Here is a 20,939-nt window from a genome sequence, read left to right on the forward strand (position 1 = left end):
TGGTATTTAGTCTTTTTGTTATGCATCCATCCTCTTGGATTTATCCAGCTGTTTTAGGGTGAGGGGCGGGGTACACCCGGGACAATTTAGAATGAGCCATTAACCCAACTCCACTAACTGCATGTCTTTGGACTGTGGGAGGAAGCTGGAGTACCGGAGAGGACCCACGCAAACTCCACATGTGGGCTGATGGTGGAACTGGACCTTCTTGTTGTGAGGCCACCACTGTACCACTGTGCTGTCCTTGTGTTATTTTTAATTAGTTGTAGCCTTTAAGTCATGAATATCAAACATTGATCCTTTAGGTCAGACGTTCAGTTTGAGGTGGTCGGAGCCGTGTGTGAGTCTGACCGCTGTTTCCAGCCTCACGGGTTGAGAAAGTAAAATGAGAGAATGCTGTGAATCATTTATTCTGTTCACTGATTTATAAAGTCGGTGAAAGTTTTGGCACATGAGGTGAGCCGGCACATTTTATCAGTGGGTTTATTGACTTTGAGCCGTGATGCTCATTTTAACAGGCCGTGTTACGATGCAGTGTTTGGATGTGAAACCTCACTGAGTGGCTCTGGTCCAATAAATATTGATGAAGCAGGATGACCACACATTTTGCACTCGTGTAGTTTCGTCCATGTCAGCCCACCCTTTTCAAAAACACATTCGATTTTCTTAACTGGAACTTGTGAAATGCAGATGGAGGTTTGCGAGCTGCGACTCACTGCGACGGAGCCCATGCGTGGGAGCAGGAGCTGCCAATCACACGAGTGTTTCTGCCCCGATGCGTTACACAACACGACCTCTTCTTCATCCTCCGAGCTCGCCGGCCCTGTGCCGCTGTCATCATGAGTCAGGTTTAAACCCGCTGAACTGGCCTGGTCCAAATCATGCCACTGATTGGTTCTGCAAAGTGTGCAGGATGGATTATTGATTAATGTCCTGATAAAAGTCCAGAAAAAGTGGCAGCAAACAGCTCGAAAGCTTATGTTTAAATCGTTTTTTCTCTCCGTGTTTCTGTAGCAACTTTTCCTCCTGTGATATGCAAACGATTTAACCTCATCGTATTGATTAAGCCCATAATGTGGAATCTGGCAGTGATGGTAATGGCACAAACCCTTTGATGTCTGGGGGACGTTAGAGGAGTTTTGTGAGCTTCGGCTTCATAGTTCAGCAACAGTTCTGTGTTTCGTGGCTGCAGTCTGATCATTTTGTGACCTGATGAGCTGAAAACCCAGTTTTGTAAAACGAACGAGCTGCTGTGGAGAGATGGCCGAGGCTTTTCCACTGAACTGGTCTGACTGTCTCCTGAGGTCTTCATCATTTTCTTCTCCTCTTGCTCATCTCTTCCTTAGAGATTTTCAGCACAATGAGTCAGATAAAGAAAATCAGTATCAGTTTCATGTCTGTACATTGAGAGCAAATCTAAAAGAAACGCTTTGATATTTGCTAGTTTCAGTATGAGAGGAGTCCTCGTGTTCCTCATTCTGTTTATTTAAGTGATTTAAGGAGGAAACAAGCCACGACAGGTGGTGCTAGCCTCCGCCTCCCTGCTGTGGCGCTCAGCTGCTTTTAATCATGTCCTGAACTTGTCTGTAAGATGCGCTGAGATGAAATTGCTATTGATTTTCCGATTTGATGCCGGGTAAGCCGGTAAACAAACACATTTCCAAAAATGTCAGACGGTTCTTTTAATCCGAGCGCGAGAGAAAGAAGCTCTGAGGACGGTCGGGAATCTGAACGCCCGAGTGAGACGGACACTTGATTGACATTTACAAGACCTGTGGGCTGCAGAGGAAAACACAATGTTCTGCAGCCGCCCTTGACTGAGTTTTATCAAAGTGCTGAAACTGTGGCGCGAGCTGAGCGTGATAACAGCTGAAGTTAGCTCTGCATCACGCTGTGCTGCTGACTGACCTTTTAAAAAGGACTTTTATCAGATTTAGCAGGTCTGCAGCATTTATTTCTTTTATTCCTCAGTGAAAAGTTCACGTCTGTGTTATTACGGCGGAGACGCAGATCAAAGAACAAGTACGTCTCTTCCATTGCAGTGAAGGAGAACAGTTATGAGTGCCTGATCTACATGCAAATCACTGCTGTCTGGAATACAGAGCTGCAGAGCAGTTCTAAAAGGCTGCAGCACAGAGTGTGTGTGCGCTGTAGCACCGTGGTTTAAAATATCTCTAGTAACTGTACTGCTGCAAAGCTTAGTGTGAGCTTTGTGAGCATGTTGTGTGTCACTCCTCAGGCCTACAGTTGGAAGACGGGGCGTCGCTGAGCCCGGCGACGTGGACAGCTCTCTGGTTCTTTTGGCCCGGTGCTGTTTGCTCCCCTTACAGGGGAGGGGTGTTGTTTTAGTCTAAAGGCCACCTGTACATAGCGACGCACTCGTATCTCCTCACGTTGTAGCTGACAGCTGTCTGACAGACTCTTACTGCATAACGAAGCCTCTAATGAATCTCCTCTCAGTGATTCTTGTATGTAGTTGCTTCTGTTATGAGAAGATGAACCTGGTACCTGAAAAACTTTGCTTTACCAAAGATTTTTTAACCTGCTGCTACAAATAATAAAAGAAGTTGTCTGCACAGCTCAGTCTGTTTGTGTGCGCCGCCTCAGCCATTTGTTACATTTACACTTGTTAAAATGTTACATTCTCTGACAGCGATTATATTCTGATGGCATATTCAAGGTGTGACATCACAGCACAAAGGTGCGACGTTTGTGTTAATATAACGACACCTGGCTTTGCAAAAAAAACCAAAACGTCAGGTTTAAAATGTTAGAGAGCTACAGGCTTCTTCTGTGAACAATAAAATAGCACTTGCAGTTTCTTCCTTGTGTTTCTCTGTGTTTGGGTGATGATCTCCTCATCTACAGCTCAACAAAGTTCCTCTGTATCCAAAATTATTCACCAGTCCCTCAGCGGAGACTCTTCGCCCGTTTTAGCTGCCCCACTTTGAAAGAAGTACTAGAATATGAGGAAGCCGTGTTCTCCTTGTTGGGATGAGTTGGGTAAAAAGTAAAAATGTTTTCCTCGTGTGTCCGCAGGGTGTCCTGGGATCGAGCGGGCCTCCACATCCTGCAGCTCCGAGCGTCTGACAGAGGCCAGTACAGGTGCGCCGCTGCCAACGCGCTGGGCTCAGACTCGGAGGCTTCCCAGCTGCTGCTGGCAGGTGTGCTCTTTGTTGCAGTTCACTCGTCTCACGTAAGGTTGCATTTGTATGCACATCTTCTCCAGTTCCAGTGGAGGTTTTGTAATTTCCCTCGTGGCTTTTCTTAACTATGTTGATGAATATCAATCCCGGCCTGCTTTGTCTGTGAGCGCGCGGTAATAAATGGATTTATAAATATATACGTTTACAGATTTCACCGTCTTACTCAGCCTGCAGAAAAGAGTGTGGAACAGCTGTGTTTGTTCACAACATGAACCCAGTTCTTCTTTTCCACTGGTGTCGTGTGTGAGGGATTATTTTCCACTTGCGATCTACAGGAACACAACGCTGTGGCTCCGTCTCAGCCTGCTCCATGACTGCAAACAAACCCGGGTGGTGGGGTTTAATGATTTATACAGTCCTGGAATCACAAACTAATTTTTTTAGCTTTTTTGGGGGGGGTATTCTTCCAGATTGATTCATGTTCATTCACGAATGTTTGTATCCAGTAAAGCTGCAGCACTGATCGCAAAATAATCAGCCTGAAGTTCGGGAAGCTGATCTGTTGGCACAAGAAATAACAGTTGAATCACTTTCTGATATTTTCTTATTCTGTTTATGTCCAGACAATCAGAAGGTTAACAGGAAATAATATTGAATGTGCAGTTTCTGTGTTCGATGTTGTAATTTAAACAGCGGGTGAGTTTATTTTGCATTTTGACACAAGGCGATCGGGTCTAATAATGAATTCACTGAACTTCCACGCGGACGTTACAGTTACTCTCTGAGGAAAGTGAGTGATTAAACCCAAAAGTGCAAAATGTCATTTCTATGCCGATGACACAGTGATGTCATTTCCTGTGTCTAACCAGCCTCCATGTCATTTACCATGAACTTTGAATGCAGCACAACTTCACTTTGTCACCACTGTCTCACACTTACATGGACGGGCTGCAGTGCTGGACACAGTTTGTCTGATATTCATCACAAATCTGGACTCTTTACCCTCGAAAGCCGACTAGAAGTAACTGATGAACGTCTTTTCAGAAATGAGGAGTTTCTGGGATATTTGAGGCAAAATAGATGTTTTTACATCAGAGGTTAGTCGTGGTCTCTGCTCATCTAGGTATCCTTGGAAAAACCTGGAGACTCTTCTAATGGTTGTCGAATCACGACTTTATTGATATATACTGTCATTAAGGGTACGGGAGGATGTGATGGGAGCTCAGTGGCTGATGCAGTTTGTGTGAATCTTCAGAGCCTCCGGCCATCGCGGTGTCCTGGAGGAACGTCTCAGACCACGGGGGGATGCTGGGCCACAGCTTGACAGCCACTGTCGGAGGACAAATCAGCATTCGTCCAGGCGCCAACCTCACTGTGGACTGTCCCGTCAGTGGTAGGTCACGATACCACACAAATCAAAGGTCTGCATATCCAATCTCAAAAACCCCGGCGTCCTGTTTTCTTGGCCTTTATTTAGCATCTACAGCACATAATTCAATGAAAAAGATGGTCTGCTGTATCTATAAAACGATGTTGTTATGTTATTGTGTGTGAAGTCTGTGCATGAAGCAGAAACGTGAACGCACAGCAGGCTCCGCCTCTCGTCTCACCACCACAGACAAAGCAGAAAGACGCAAAGGTTTACTTCCTGTGCAGATAACAAACGTCCTCATAAAAGCCTGCAGACACAGATTTAGGTCCCCACAACATCAGTAACACACACACACACACACACACACACACTCATCTAAATGTATACACACTGACTGCTGCTTCTCTCATCTCATCCAATCACAGAGTGATGAAAACATCTGATCAAACAGTTTATGTGGAGCTGGTTACAAAAGGTTACTGCACTGAGAGCTGACATGATATCAGCTGTGTGTGTGTGTGTGTGTGTGTGTGTGTGTGTGTGTGTGTGTGTGTGTGTGTGTGTGTGTGTGTGTGTGTGTGTCAGCAGGCTGAAGCGGTGAGATAAACCAGATTGAAAGTAATTTTTCATCTGATTGGGTGAAGTGAAGTCTGTAATGGAAAGTGACATCTTGGAAAATCAGAGCATTCTCCTGTTGGCAGCTGGGTGTTCATAGCTGTCTGATCTAAGAGTGAGAGTCACGTTTGGACGCCTCACTTCAGGAGTTCACCTCACTCACCTCAATATATGAAGTGCTGAGAGACTAAACTCTGAGCTGTGTCCAAGTCCTGATCAGCTCGTACGCTGCTGCTGCAGAAAGACAGCTGGAAGCTGAAATCCTGTTCGACCAGTTATCCGGTGCACACGGTCTGAGCTGCCTCCTGCCTTTGTCCACACTGACTCTAATGAAGACACACGAGAGTTAAAGAGCTGTGAGCCAAGCAGCAGTTCCTTCGTTCCATCAGAGGTTTGCTCCTTTAGCTTGTAGCTGGAAGATTCCCAGACAAACACTCTTATTTTCATGATCCTGATTCTGCAACAAGCAGTGTTCACTCATCTTCTCCCAACCACCTGGGTGGCAGGGCGGCAGTGTAAGCAGAGATACCCAGCCACCTCCTCCAGTGGGACATTTCCCAATGTTCCCAATGTTCCCAAGCCAGCTGGGAGACATGAGCGTCTCACCTCCAGGAGGTATCCTTGTCAGATGGCTGAACCGCCTCAGCTGGCTCCTTTTGGAGGCGCAGCAGCTCCTCGGCCAGGCGCTCGTCACAGGAAGTTGGTCTCTGCCGCTTCTGTCCTCGAGCTTTTTTCTGTCAGTTTCCACCCAGAGTGTCAGATCATTTAAGGTGCGAGTGGGAGCGTAGGCTGACCAATCAGTCGACAGCTTCACCGTCAGACTCAGGAAAACAAATCAGCAACGTGACAGCAGACGCCGCATCGATCTGTCCGTCAATCTCCCGCTCGACTCCTTCCAGAAAATTTCTCCAACTGGACCTGAACAGTCCAACCTGCAGCTGAGAACCATCATCATCATCATCGTCAGTTAATTCCGGCTCAGCCTCAGTGTGAGCTGCAGGTCGGCGTGCCACTCAAAGGTGGGTGTGGTCACAGAGTTCTCAGAGACTTCCTGTACATGCGGCTCAAAGTGTGGGACAACCTGCTCTTGCTGAGCTGCAGCTCTGCAGGAGCTGTGTATCTCTGCACGTGACACACGTGTTTCAGGCTAAATCAACATTTTTCCTTCCCCGTCTCCGTTCATGCACAGGAACAACAATTATCTGTCTCTGCTCGTCTCAGCTGGGACTCCAGACCCTTTAAGTATGTCACCTTAATATGCCGTATATATGTTCTGTGCATAAAATTAACATTTCATGACTCGTTTATGCTTCTAATTTTCACAAGTAAACAGAAGTACTGCTTTAATTACAATACAATACCTTGTGCAATACTTTTTGTAAATAGTCAACAGACTCAATACTTGAAATGTGCAATTCACTTGTATTTTTATTTTTTATTCCTATTTATTCTATTTATCCCCTTTGTATATTTTATTTATATTTGTTTCTGTATTTATATATGTGTGTGTGTGTGTGTGTGTGTGTGTGTGTGTGTGTGTGTGTGTGTGTATATATATATATATATATATATATATATATAACAATTCTGTAACTGTAACTTCGGTCGTTGCTGTGCTTTTTTTGGAAATCGAATTTCCCAGAGGAACCCACCCGAGGGATTAATAAAGTTCTATCTTATCTTATCTTATCTTATCTTAATTACTGCATGCTAATTATTTCTGCCTACATTTATTTGGGGGTGTTTGAAAAGGCGGCGAGTCCAAGTGGAGTGTTCGTGGTGTGTTGGGGTGTAAGCATCACAGAGATTGGGAAAACACGTCGTGATATCTCTGTGTCAAAAAAGGAAAAGAAGCGCTTCTCCTGCAGAGCTGTGCTGCTAAACAGGGAACGCTTGTGGAAGTCGATTCGCAGGAATCCACGGCGGGAGCAGCGTGGGGTCTGACCCCGACACACCGAGGAGCACAGAGAGCCTGTGGGCTCTGCAGACTCTCACGCTGATCCTCGCTTCACATCAGCCGCTGTTCAGACGCAGGAAGTGAAGCCGTGTGAAGTTCAGCCAGAGTTTGATTTCAGATTCACGTCAGAGCTCGCGCTCAGCTTCAGGCCGGACTCTGCTCCTCCTCTGACAGAGCAACAGTGTTTCTCTACATCCTGACTCCATAACTGTGTCGCCAGCTCGTCCTCGTCATGACAAATACTGCATCAGTCAAACGCCGTCCAAATAGTTTGATTGAATGGCATTTGTAATAAAATTCAGAGGAAGACCATGTAATACAGCAATCAGAGGAGCTTTGGCAGCAGCGGGAAAGAAAAACTCCCTTTAAACAGGAAGCAACACGTTCTTCTTCCTCCAAATTCCCTGCAGCGTCAGGATTCATCTCACCATGTTTGACCTGTTCTGTTGTTGTTACATTTTTAACGCTCCTTTCTCCGTCTGTCAGGTGTTCCTCGCCCCACGGTGCTGTGGCACAGGAAGGACGGGCTGTTGGACGCCGGCGCCGTCTCCCTGCCGTCTGGCTCGCTGTGGATCCGAAACGTTTCCGTGCACAACCAGGGCACCTACTCCTGCGCCGCCACCAACGCCATAGGAAAGTCGACCGCCTCCACAGTCCTGAAGGTCCACGGTGGGTTCACACATAAAGCCGACCTCTCGCCATAATCGCTCGCGTTGGGTCACGTGGAGTAACGTTTGTGTGTGCAGATCCAGCCGGAGGGAGCCAGGTGCTTCCAGCGTCTCAGGAGCTGAGCAGGAGGAGAGTCCTCATGGCGTCACGGCGCGGCACGAGCGTCTTCATCAAACCTGGAGACGTCCTGCGCATAGGTACGCTTTACTCACCTCTGCTGTCACAGTCACGGCCGGTTTCTCACATGATAACCAACGAAGACAACATCCTGTGCCCGGAGCCGCAGACTGACCTTTAATGTGATGACCAGATAAATATAGCAGACAAAACCACGACATCCTCAGACGGATTGGATTTGCTGTTTGTTAATATAAAGGGTTTGGAAAGGTGGCTTCACAGGCTTTTATTAAAAGAACTGAAAACTGGTTCAGTGTCAGAATAAAATCGTCTTTGACTTTAGATTTTATCGGATTTAAAGTTAAGGAGAAGATCTCAGTCACAGCTCCGGTCTGAGTCTGCTGAATAACAAGGTGGAGCCGCCTCCCATCGCTGAGCTGCTCTCACATTAAGCAGCGCGCTCCCCTCAGATGGATTTCTTTCATCCATTAGCGCTGCATTAGTGTCTGAACTTGATGGAGTTCCTGTTTAGCATTTTCAGCGTTATAGTTTTAAATACATACATTCTTTCTGCTCCTGCCTGTCGCAGGCTGTCCGGTGGTTTCCGACCACAAACCGCCTGTGCGCTGGGAGTACAACAACCGGACCCTGAAGGAGGTTTCGGCTCCGGCTCACTCCCCAGATCCCGGTCCGGGTCAGGGTCTGCAGCACAGGATGCTGGTGGGGGGTCGTGTGCTGGAAGTCAGCACGCTCCAGGGGAAGTTCGCGGGCCGCTACAGATGCCAGACCTTCATCAACAGCACCAGGCAAATCCTGTCAGCCTGGATATACGTTCACAGCGAAGGTGAGTGTTTACGCCGCCTGCCTGTGGACACAGACAGTGGACAGGGACGCTTTCCCAGGACGGGAAGTTTTCAAAATGCAGGGTTACTATACTGTGCATGTCTCATATCAGCGGCTATCTAATGTACATGAATATCATGATATGCAGTGATCAGGTTGGTCTGGAAGCAACAGGGCTGCAGCTTAAGCTCCATGGAAAATGTCATAAAGTCTGAAGCGAGAGGGCGTGTTCATAATGTGAGCGTGGACGACGGTGACGTGGTTCCTGAAGCTGGAAAACCTCTCCACCGTTAAAGCAGGCGGTAAAGGAAGCACCGAAGCTCCTTTCCTGAGTGTTTCCACGACTCTTCTCAGATTGTTATGATCTAACTGAATTTTTATTATGTGCTTGAAAACATTTTTACGGTCTCGCTGATGCTGAAGCTGCATCTGCATGAATAAACTCAGCAAATGATGTCAGTAGTTCTGGAGAGGAAGGTAAACACAGGCAAACAGAGCGAGCTGGAAGTCATGAGACGAATGATAATTGGACCGAGTGAGCGATAAATGGCAGGAAGCGCGTCTCCTAATTCGTGCGTGGGTGGCGAGGAGTGCTTAATGCGTCTGAGAGGACGAGAATCCAAAAGCTGCTTAAAGTGTGAAGCTTAGTTAAAGTAAATACATTAAAAACAAAAAGCGGTTTGTGGAAACGTCTCCTCGAGACAAGTGGAGCATCCGGGGAACGCTGAGGGGAGGGAACGTCCCGGGTGGATGAGGTGTTTCATCTCTGGAAGCTGCCGGTGTCAGCGCCGAGCTGGCGTCACACGGCCTGACTTTATTTGGCTCTCCAGAGTGGAAAAATCTCATGTGGGAACAAACTGAGCATCATTTCTATCAAAGAAACGATGAATGACCCACACGATTATTCAGGTCCAGCCCAGCTCTGCAGGAATGAAGCGGCTCCATCTGCACGCCGCTTCTTTGTCTCTGTGACACCGTCCCTTCCTCTGCCTCGGACGTCTCCCTGCCTCCACTGTGGCCGTTTCAGCATCTGAAATTAAACATTGAGAATCTGTGCAGGCGCGTGCGCGACACGTTAACGTCTCAGGGTGGTGTTTGACGCCGCCGCTCAGGCTTTGCATCCTCTGTCACCGCTGCCAAATCTTACTGTGACGGGATGCTGTGGCATTCCTCCGAGCCCCGTCCCGGTTTGGCCTGTAGCTTCTACAGTCTTCCCTTCAAACTGCGGCCGTGTGGATAACGAGGCACGGCTCTGCCATTTGGAACAGCTGTCAGCGAAGAGATCGCCTCTGCATGCAGATGATGCAGTCCAGCACAGAGTCTATAAATCAATAAATGTATAGATCAGAAGTCGTTTTCACCGACCTTTGAGCTGTCACGTATTCTGTGGAGCGTCTGATGTCAGTCTGATGGGAACCGGTGGATGAGTTTGAATAGATTTAGCGTTTGTGTCTGAGACGCACAGACGGTGCAAAGTGGCTTAAAGCTGCATTCCTTCTACCGTCCAGCAGGGGGCAAAGAAGCAGGTCGGAGGCCGCTCTGCTGAGCTTTGATTTGATCTTTGCTGATGAGTTTCTGGTCTCAGTCATTGGTCTGCAGTCTGTTGGAGTCAGAAAGGCCGATTAAAGAGGGATAACTGTGGGTGGGGCTACAGGTTTGGCGCTGTAGAGCTAAAATCTCAATTTGGAGTAAAAATCTTTCTTCTGGGGATTTTGTGATAAGAGGGTTCAAAGGTAGCTGGAGTTCTAGATTCTAGTTTACGTCACAGCACCATGAGGCGCTTTAGCGACGCTGCTGTTTGCTGGAGTTATCTTTGGAAGCAGAGAACATCCTGTCCTAAAGCCCTAACCGACCAATCAGCACGCAGTTAGCAGGACGCTGGTGTTGCTGAGTCAAAAGCAGCTTCATTCACTAAAGTCAGTTTATTTCAGCTGTGACACGTTATCCATGTTGGATAACAACTAAAGTAAAATGTGTTGAGCTCTGGTTTTATTGGACTGCTGCCCCCTGCTGTACACGGGGGCTAACAGGAAGTGACCAATGGTGACATCATGGCGGCCACATCTCTCCTCATACAAACCGACTGACCGTCACTGAGAGCCCAGAAGCTTCTGCTGATTTACAGAATACTCGTTCGATTGTGGATCTCATGCATCTCCATGTTTCCTCTTTCGTTCTGCAGAGTTTGGCTGGAGATTCGGGGGCTGGACCACTTGCAGCACTTCCTGCGGGAGCGGAGGGACGTGGCTGCGGCGGATCCGATGCGTCTCTCTGGACGGAAAGGACGTTCATCCCGACATGTGTCAGCGCGTACCGAAACCCGTCACGTCCCCGGTCCCCTGCAACAGACAGGCCTGCCCCCCCAGGTACGCTCGATTGCCATGTTCACCTGAGCGTGGACGCCGAGCGCGTTAACCAGCTGTGCAGTCCGTCCTGCTGGCGTCGAGCTGCATTTCAAGGAATGATGGAAGTTACTGTCTAAGCTTCGTTTCTCTTTTTGGGGGCGTGTCCAGCACAAGGCAGCTCCTCCCAAAACTTCTGAAAATGAATCGTTGATCTGAAAAGAAGACGGTTCGCTGTTCTGGCAAATCCAGGAGAACCGCCCGCGTGCGGCGTTCTCTCGGTCGGTCGGGTGCAGCTCAGCGTTTGTCAGAGAGGGAGGGTACCTGTCTAGTGGCTCCGCCCATCAAGCGTCCAGTGCTGGGGAGCAGGGCACTAATGTGGGCAGGTGTCCGAGGTATTAGCTGTTTTGTAAGCAGACGATGTTCAAACAGCTTTAATCACATTCGAGCCGTAGCCTCTCCTGTCACCTGCCGACGTGTTTTATTAAAGGAACTTCTTCAAAAACAAGCGAGAGCAGCGCTTCCTGTGAGCGCCGCCGCGATATTGACAGATTATAGCATAAAGCTGCCGACTGACTGACATTTTTCCTTTCCCGCTCTGAGTTTCGTGCCCGCGGTGCGTCAGCTCCTTCGCACGCCGACTTTGATGAGCAGAGGGTCGGCCGCTAATGAATCACCGAGAGCAGCAGAAGTGTAACTCTCAGCAGAATCTGCTCACCCCGAGTCCCCCCCGCTGCTGCCAGCCTGCCTTTACCCATCATACAGCCCATCAGTCAGCCCCCCCTCCGGCTCTGCTGCCACACACTGAGTCAGCTTCACTCGCTAATGCAACACAAATGACCCGCTGTTAGCTCGGCTCGGGACGCAACTGTAGTGCTGCAGGCTGACGGAGCTCTGTGTTTACAGCTACAAGCATGGGTGGAGATTTCAGTCCGGGGGGGGGCATTGTAATTCATCTCACCTCAAGCTTTAGTGCTCTTTGGCAAGTCTGTGGTCACGGGTTGGATGGAAATCATTCTTCCAAAAGAATAAAATAAAAATACTCCTCGTTTGGTCTGATGGAGGAGCCGAGTGCTCTTCCCACAGTTACTCAGTTACACAGTTAATCGTGGAGCATCGCTGCCATCAGGACACGACAGCTTGTTCCCGTTTACGCAATTTCAGAAATTAAGCAGCGTGTCGGTTTTTCAGGCTCTTCTGTTCAATCGAGTCTCAGAAATTTGGGCGCCATATTTGACGCTCAGCGTCGGTTGAGAATCACTCCATGTTTTTATCGTCTAAGAAACAAACTTCGCTCAGACTGCAGGTGTCAAAGGCAGACCTGAGGTGGCTGTAAGGCTCTTTTTACAACAAACCTGCTCTATGGGACGCCACTAACAGGAAGTTTAGGCTTCTACATTTTAGGTTTCACTTTAACATCTTAGTTTGAGCTTTTCGAGCTCTACATGGTGAAGCTCCCCAGTGAATCTCTGACCTGCTTCTTCCCCAGCAGGGTCAGGTCTTCAGGTCAGAGGTCACTGTTGGTCAAACCTTTTCAGGCACTGAGGCTGTGGACTTGTCCTCGGTCGTCTCCACGCTGTGCAGATTCTGCTGAAGACATTTCTATACAAACGAGCTTTTAATGAATTTTCATTGTTTTATTCAGATTTCTGGTTTTATTGTGAAGCACTTTGTGATTTTTATCTATTTTTATCTATGAATACATTTCTTCAGTGACATTTCCTCTTAAGAGGACCTGGACTGTGCCAGCAAAGATGGCAGCATAACAGCCTCAGGATTCCCATCGTTCCGCCTTTTCCTGTAGTTTGTCACCCCTGGTTTCCTCGGGAGGAGCCTGAGAGGAGTTAAAACGAGACGAGCGCAGCTTTGACAGATTCTTCTTTCCAGGAAGAGACGAAATGTTTGGACGGAGTTTCATTTGAAGCTTTTTATTGCGTTTGTGTGCTTCGTGTGTCGCTGTCTTCGTGTCAGATGGTCGGTGTCGGAGTGGTCAAAGTGCTCGGCCTCATGCGGCGCCGGCCAGAAGCAGCGGCGGGTCACGTGTCAGCAGCTCGACGCCGGAGGTGCGGCGAGAACGCTGCCGGCGGCCGCCTGCGAGGGGACGAGTCGGCCGGCGGACACGGAGCCGTGCTCCGCCAATAACTGCCCCGTCTGGGTGACCAGTCCGTGGGGGAAGGTAGAGTCAGACGTTTAATCAGACATGTGCACGTGACACGGTGTAGGCAAGTCGCCTTCAGCTGTGACTGTTTGAATCTTAGTGCTCGGGGAGGTGTTTGGGCCCCACCACCACCCTGCAGAAGAGATCGGTCGTCTGCCAGCACGCCAACGGCTCCTCCTACACAGACTGTGACCTCCGGAGCAGGTACGCACGCGCTCAGACACCAAATGACTCTTTCATACAACTGAAATGTTCCCAAACTGTTCGATCTGTGCGTCACTCTGGCTTCTACCTGTGTCGGTCTGCAGGTGTGTGTTGTTATAGTATATACACTGAGCGCTATTATCTACCAGCACTGCATTTTTATTGAACGTCATATTCTTCTTATTATGTGTCCTGGGTCTGTTCGCCACCCCAGGTGGAGGAGCAGCGACTCTGACCGACCACAGCCTCGTTCTCTCGGTCGCTGCTCACATCTCGCCGCCATATGTGAGGGCGGGAACACGGATCAGCCGGCGATGTGACAGATTTGCTCACAGTCAGCTTCTTTGCTGCAACAGATCGTCCGTCCGTCTGCTGATCCCCTCGGTGTCAGATGCCTGAACTCGACCGCTCGGGGCAATCCCAGTGTGAGGCGGAGCTCCGAAACCTGAGACCGCAGAATCCTCCACCCACCAGCTGAATCACTGACAAAGAGCAGCCATGATGGAGTCCATCAGCCACCAGGAACAAGTAAACTGAGTACCTACCATGTGATCAGAGCTGCTCCTCTTCTACAGAGACCTCAAACCCGTAAAGCTAAACACGCTGCCGTTAGTTTGGCTCACGATGTGCTCGGGCACGCTGGCAAGCGGCTGCTGGATCGAACCGTTGCTACCTTCCTGTTTTCTTCTTCTTCCTGCCGAGCGTCGGGCAGATCAGCAGGTGGAGTTTGCCCATCTACGGCCACGAGAACAGCTGCACCACATCCAGTGTTCTTTCTGCTTCCAGGCTGAGAACTTCCTGCGTACAGCGATGGAGTCGTTCTTTGTAAAATGGCCAGCAGAGCACGGCGACCTCTCTTTAACCTGCAGGATGCTTAATTTGGCTCCCATGGCAACCACTAACTGAATAAATATTTATTAAAACCTCACAGGTAGAGCTGGATGGCGTTGTGCTCACAGCTCTAAGCCAGTAGCGCCGACCGAGGCGGAGCAGAACTGACACCATCAGAATTCATCACCAATCCCATCAATAACTCCCAGTCTCTCTTTCAGACCGGTGTCCGTGCGCAACTGTTCCTCTGACCTGTGCGATGTTCAGTGGCGTCCCGGTGCGTGGCGAGCGTGCACCGTGGTCTGTGGGAGTGGCTTCCAGTCCCGCAGGGTGGACTGCGTTCACAGCAAGACCGGCCGGACTCTGGCCGACCAGCACTGCGCCTGGCTCCAGCGACCCTCCACCTGGCAGCACTGCAACACCGCCACCTGTGGGAGTAAGTCTGCGCCGCGTCCTGCGCTCTTTAGGTGAAGCCGTTAAATACGTAAACCTACAGCTGACCTGTGGCGTGTGCGATCGGCCACGTTGGACTTGTTTTATTCAAACCGCTAAAAAACCCTGAAGGTTTCTTAAAGTTTCATGTAAAAGTTTATGCAGATGAATTTCACCTTTGTGGGCTTCGGGCGCTGCACAGTCAGGCTGATTGGAGCAAACCAGCAGCTCTGAATGACAATCAGTAAATGTTAAATGCTTCATTTTAATCACCGGCGGCGGCGCTCCTCGTACGTCACGACATCCTGGACGCGGGCCGCGCTGTCAGCGGCTCACGAGGTGATGTCAGTGTCAGAAAACTCACAGCTGCCCTCAGCCCGTCATTTTCACCCGCTAACGTTCAGAAAAATGAAAAAGCTTCCTGTTTTTGAGCTTCGCTCGATATCGACACGTATCGATCGCCTCATGCAGGTGGTGGCGTTAGGTTGGGTGCAGACTGCGTCAGCCCCGTCGGCCCGTCAGCAGGAAACGCTGAACTGGATAAGCAGAAGAAAATGGGTGGATGGGCTTAATGTTTTATTCAGTGTGACTTAGAGCGAGTCAGGTGTTGGAGTTTGTGTCCTTAAAAAGATGCACCGTGTTTAACGTGAGAAGGATCCAAACTTCTGTTCAGAGTGTTGTGAGGCACGGTGGTCACAACTTATAGCAAAACAAGATAAGGAGGAGTCTGTGGGCGCGCACGGCCTCCCTGTCGTTTGGAGAACCGTGAAATCTGCACCATCGAAAACCTAAAACCTCCAGAAACACACCTGTAATGTTTTTCACGGTGCTAAATGTGAGATGAGGTGTTCATCGTGCTTCTTCCTGCAGGTGAATGCGAGGACACCACCCAGTACTGCAGTGTGGTGAGGAGGCTGAGGCTGTGCCATGTGGACACGTACAAACAGAGATGCTGCAGCTCATGCCTGCGTGGCGTTGACTCCACCTAGTGGCGGTGGAAGGTTTTAACCGCACGCACACACACGCACACACACACACACGCACACACAGATGGGTCTACAGGAGGCGGGAGCCTGAGCAAAGACTAAGACGGACAGCCCGTGAGTGCACGCCGACCCCAACGAGCTTCAGCGTGAATCTTTCACAAACTGAAAGGAAATCTGACGACAGGACGAGCGGGCTTGACTTTCTGATCTGGACTAAACTGTAACATGAAGACAAGTGTTCACTATGTGGATCAAATAAAGTTTGTGATTTTCCTACACAGACAGCTAGTTTCCCGTGAGATTTAAAGAAGCGTGTTTTCTTGTCAACGAGACGGTCGGTCTGCCAGCAGCACGTGACGCCTCTGCAGCGTCGCGCTTTTCTGTCTCTGATCTCTTTATTTATTTGTGCAATTCTTCAAAAATGTTTTTATAAAACGACACAGTTAAAAACAGAAAAAAGGAAGTTCCAGTTTGTTACAGCTCGGGTCGTTTCTGCTCCCGGCGTCGTTTCTGTGAACGTTAATGAAGCCGGACGAGTGACACGGACGGTGTCCGAGCGAGACGCGAGGGTCAAAACTGACTCGGCTGCTAAGAAACTGGAGCGGTCCTTTAATCGGGGCCTGCCGTTACATCGGTGTCGCCGTGCCTCAGCTGCTCATTCCTTCACCAGAGTCCAAGTTTCCCAGCTTTTCCATCCTGATGAGTTCGACTGACACTGAATTCTTGTTTTCTTTGAACATGAAATAATTTTAAAGCATTGCCTTTAAAATCCTGCACTTGTTTCTGGGATGAGCTTCAGTGTTCGGTGCTTGTTTGATTTCTTTACTGATCTAAGCCGTGGTTCAGTCTTTACTTATTACAACATTTTTTTTTAAACAAGTCGATTCAGTCCAGCAGAAATGTCTCCATAAGTGAGCCGAGATGTAGGAAAATAAAGTTAAATAAGACAGAATTTATATGAAGCCTTACTGAAAGTATCGTCTTTATAATTTACCAGTAAAATACTGTAACAAAATTAAAAAGTAATGAAAAAAGCTGCTTGAAATAGAATAAATATTCACTTCAGCACAAATAAAACCAGACTACAGAAAGTAAACAGATTTTTAATTCAGTTTTATTTCTTTTTATGGACCCAAATCACAGCAGTCTGAAGGTGAAGAGCGTCCGACCCAACCTCTTCACAACACAGACTGTATACAAAAGATGGACGTCACCACCGTGACACCGCCCACTGACTCGTTAACGTGACATGTAGTGACGTGAGGTTCTGGCTCCTCAGTTATAAAGTATCAATACAATAAATAAGTATGAAAGATCAAAGTAGTGACGAGGCCACGGACTCATCAGTGGACTGTGGGCTCATTTCCACCCAGATTTACTTTACAACCAGAAGATTCGCCCCCTGCTGGCCAACACAAACAACGCAGGTTTAAGACGGAGAAGCTCGTTCCATCTTTCATGTACAGCTTCTGTGTGGGCACAGCTGTGATAACCCACCACAGCTGTTCTTCTAAATCGGTAAACAGGGATGCTTCCTGAACCTCAGAGCCACACAGTATGAGCAGTTTTTTGGTGATACCACGTTTCTGCTGCTGGTGGAGCTTCAGTTTGCCTAAGCACGGATGTTCTAACCCGCCTCTGATCCTCAGCCGTGACAAAGCTTTGTAGAATAATTTCAGCTCACACTAAGACACCAGCGCCACACTGATTTCCACCGACGGGGTCTGCTCATGTTACCTTTGTACAGGTCATCATACCGACGTGCTGCATTGTACAGTGTCCTGTATATACTGTGTTCTAAGTGCAATATCGTACTCTGAGTGTAGACTGTGCGAGGCCTTTATTTTCTTACTTCCTGTTGTATTTTTAACTCCTGTTTAGGATATAAAGCACTCGTATTGTGTACGTTGATCAGGTGGTGCGTTCGCTGCCCCTCGCCTAGTTTGATTTGCATGTGATGTTTTCTTGCTCCGTTGTGACAGACCACTCATTAACGTGTTCAGTGTTTCTCTCTGGCTGCTGATGACTGCACGGTACGGCCAATCGGATGTGACGGCATCGCGCTGCTTGCGGACTTCCAGCTTGGCTGAAAGAACGTGCGACAAATCATAAATATGCTTCAGGTGACAGTGCAAAGGAATAAAGACGGTTTGATCACTTCATGACTGCTGAGCTGCTTTTTGTTTGCATTTGAAAATAAAAATGTTCCCAGAGAGCGATGAGAGTTTGTCACTGACTCAGACACGGGTCCACATCAAGTGATATTCAGGTGTTTCAGGGCGAGTGGCCCACACCATCTTTGCTGGTGTGTTATGGAAAAGGGGGCTTTAAAGGAAACTTACACATTTCACTGGGAAAGGAACATAAAGGGGGGGGGGGGGGGGGGGGCACAATTTGAGGCATCATCAACAGGTGTACACATGGTGTCAGAGGCTCACAACCCTCTGTGTGTGAGATAGAAACTTCTAATTCTTGATCATGTTTTGGGAGTAAAAGACGTTTTTGTTGGAAACAAAGAGAGACCCGCTCCTGTCTGAAAGTTTGGTGAATGTGAAGCTTTTTAAAAAAAAAAAAAAAAAAATCCCAGCTCTTCTTCTTCACTTTTAAATTTTATTGCCCCCCCCCCCCCCCTCCTATGATATCTACAACGGCGCCTGCAGAGGTGAGTCTAGATGGTTTACACTGGTTATGACGTTTTTAGCCGTTATCATCATTGAAACCATTATCAGCTGGGTCATGACACATTCTGGGTGATACGTGAGTTAGAGCAAGAAGTGTGTTAAAAAAACAGATTGTCCCAAATCAGATTATATATTAACTGGTATCTACACACCACCAACATACGAGATAACTCACAGGAAGTGCCTCCAGCCGCTGATCATTGATATGTTTTGTGTCCGTGTTTATAATAATAGTCTGTAGTCAGCAGTATAAAAGAAGCAGTTATGTAATAAATGAAAAGTGATTTTAGAAATATCCCTGTGACTCTGCATTATTCTACCTATTCTGTGTTTTACATCATAATCAGTTCTTTATATAAGAACTTTTGGAAAAGTCGTATTTAAAAATGGGAATTTCTCAGATTTCTGGTGGTGGGGGTCGGGGCAAGCAGGGTTTTTTTTTCTTTTCAGGTGAATTTCCATTTAGTGTCAGAATTCATTCTGAATGAATAAATACATTTTTAAATAATTTATTAAATGTTTTAAATTAAATGAATAGGCATTTAATTAATTATTGAAAGATTTAATTAATTAATTCCAATTCGAATTGATAAACGAAACATTAATTATTTAATGGCGTATTCAATCAATTCATTTTGTCACTCCTGGCCCTCCATACATCCTCCGTGACGTTTACATCCGTTTAAATGCTGACTTGGTTTGAGAGGCGGCGCGTGAACTCAGCGGCTCCAGGACGAAGCTCTTTTTTCCCCAAATGCTCCTGAACGCAGCTAGGACGTATGCCAATGGGCGTGGTTAAAGTGCAGCATCAACTTCCGGGAAAACAACGCGAGTCGGGTGTCCCCCACATGTTTGTAAGATGCGAGCTTTTCACGGCTCGGTTTGTGCGTTTGGCTTGATTTAGACTCCCGGGACGTCGCGTCGCTGCTTTAGAGCGGAAGTGTGCTCTTCCTCCTCTTCCTCTTTTGAGGAGTTTGTGGTGGTTAGCCGCAGAGTTAGCGGCTCCTCCGCTGCCGGCTCTCATTCTCGTCACTCCGTGTTTCAGGGACTTATCTGACAGGTCCAACCGGTGACCGTTGGTCCGTCCGTGCTTTGGCGCTGTGGCTAACATCATTAGCAGGTGAAGGTGGGCTTGTTGTCGGTGTTCACGATGGGACACACCAGCCTGGAGAAGATCATCTCCCTGCAGAGAAACCCAGCCAACATCAGGAACCTGTGCATCCTGGCTCACGTTGATCACGGTGGGTCAAAGTTATTTAGCATTTATCTCAGTTCTCACGTGAGTCACTGTGGGAGGATAAACAAGCACAACGAGCCAAACTCGATCGAAGATTTAACTGAATTGCTGTTCGGCGGGACTGCCTAGCAGGTAGAGTATGAAGAAGGGGAGCTCTTTAATCGTTAGTGCCCAAGTTAATATTCGGCACACTTTATTTACTTACAGCCAGCTGCTGAGTGGCAGCCCCCCCCACACACACACACACACACACACACACAGGGATGCAGGATTTGGCGTGATGTATAAAGTGACTGACATCGGCAGCATCACTGTGTTCTCATATCTAATTACAGCTATACTACTCAAGACTTTGAAGCTTTATTAACACTCACATTTTACAGATGTTCTGTATTCATTTATTTAAAAGTGTTAAACACTGATTCTGTTCCTGAGGGTTTCTGCCAGGATGTCTTTTTTAAGTTTCTGCCTGTTTTCAGGTAAAACTACTCTGGCGGACTGCTTAGTGGCGAGTAATGGCATCATATCCAGTCGACTGGCGGGGAAGGTTAGTGACTGTTGGCTGCAGTTTCTTGGGCAGGTCGGAGCAGGTTTCTCACTCTTTCTTCTTTGCTGTATCTTCACAGCTGAGGTATCTGGACAGCCGGGAGGATGAACAGATCCGAGGAATCACCATGAAGTCCAGCGCCATCTCCCTGCACTACTCACACGGTAACGCTCCTTTGTTCGGCGGGGTTCACTTCACCTCAGGACTAACCCCGTGCTGTTCGTCCGACTGGCTCATGTATCTGTGTGCAGGGGGCGCTTCTGCATCCAGTGCATGTTCTCCCCGTGTGTGCGTGGGTTCTCTCCCACAGTCCAAACACATGCAGTTAGTGGCGGTGGGTTAACTGGTGATTCTAAACTGCCCACAGCTGTGAATGTGAGTGGTTGTCTGCGTGTTGTCCTCAGTGATGGTGGCGACCTGCTCAGGCTGTGCCCCGCCTCTCGCCCTATAACAGCTGTGATAGGCTCCAGAATTTAACTGTAAAAACGCCCCCGTGTGGTCGTCCTTCACCTGTGCTGGACGCTGATGTGTTGTTTGATGCTAACTGCCGTTCTGTGTTTGTGTGCCTCGTCTCAGGAGATCAGGAGTACTTGCTGAATCTGATCGACTCTCCGGGTCACGTCGACTTCTCCTCAGAAGTTTCCACCGCCGTCCGGCTGTGCGACGGAGCTGTCGTAGTTGTCGATGCGGTGGAGGGAGTGTGTCCGCAGGTAAACCTGCTACCTTGCTGTTTCAGAGATGCGCTTTAAGGACGAGAAATGTTATTTACTGTGGATTTGGTTTTCGGAAGTTCAAGGAGCTC

The 20,939-nt window shown here is 48.2% G+C and overlaps 2 protein-coding genes across 8 annotated transcripts in view; both read left to right on the forward strand.

The window, feature by feature from the left end:
* adamtsl3 (ADAMTS-like 3) overlaps positions 1 to 17,887 on the forward strand; it is a 199,478-nt gene extending 181,591 nt beyond the window's left edge. For 4 of the 6 annotated variants that reach the window (XM_082540083.1, XM_082540082.1, XM_082540081.1 and 1 more), the window contains 10 exons: positions 3,040 to 3,164; positions 4,402 to 4,539; positions 7,577 to 7,759; positions 7,837 to 7,956; positions 8,466 to 8,720; positions 10,902 to 11,085; positions 13,033 to 13,237; positions 13,320 to 13,423; positions 14,476 to 14,690; positions 15,557 to 17,887. In XM_082540083.1, coding sequence (XP_082396209.1) covers positions 3,040 to 3,164; positions 4,402 to 4,539; positions 7,577 to 7,759; positions 7,837 to 7,956; positions 8,466 to 8,720; positions 10,902 to 11,085; positions 13,033 to 13,237; positions 13,320 to 13,423; positions 14,476 to 14,690; positions 15,557 to 15,675 — 1,648 coding nt within the window. In that variant the 3' untranslated portion in view covers positions 15,676 to 17,887. The other 2 variants (XM_082540085.1, XM_082540086.1) reach the window with 2 other exon arrangements.
* A 1,142-nt stretch (positions 17,888 to 19,029) lies between these two features.
* The window catches only part of efl1 (elongation factor like GTPase 1), a 73,969-nt gene continuing 72,059 nt past the window's right edge, over positions 19,030 to 20,939 (forward strand). The window contains exons 1-4 of one of the 2 annotated variants that reach the window (XM_082540133.1): positions 19,030 to 19,594; positions 20,070 to 20,137; positions 20,217 to 20,301; positions 20,714 to 20,847. In XM_082540133.1, coding sequence (XP_082396259.1) covers positions 19,504 to 19,594; positions 20,070 to 20,137; positions 20,217 to 20,301; positions 20,714 to 20,847 — 378 coding nt within the window. In that variant the 5' untranslated portion in view covers positions 19,030 to 19,503. The other variant, XM_082540134.1, reaches the window with a different exon arrangement.

The sequence above is a fragment of the Aulonocara stuartgranti genome (assembly GCF_965226115.1).
Source record: "Aulonocara stuartgranti genome assembly, chromosome: 1".
NCBI lineage: Eukaryota > Metazoa > Chordata > Actinopteri > Cichliformes > Cichlidae > Aulonocara > Aulonocara stuartgranti.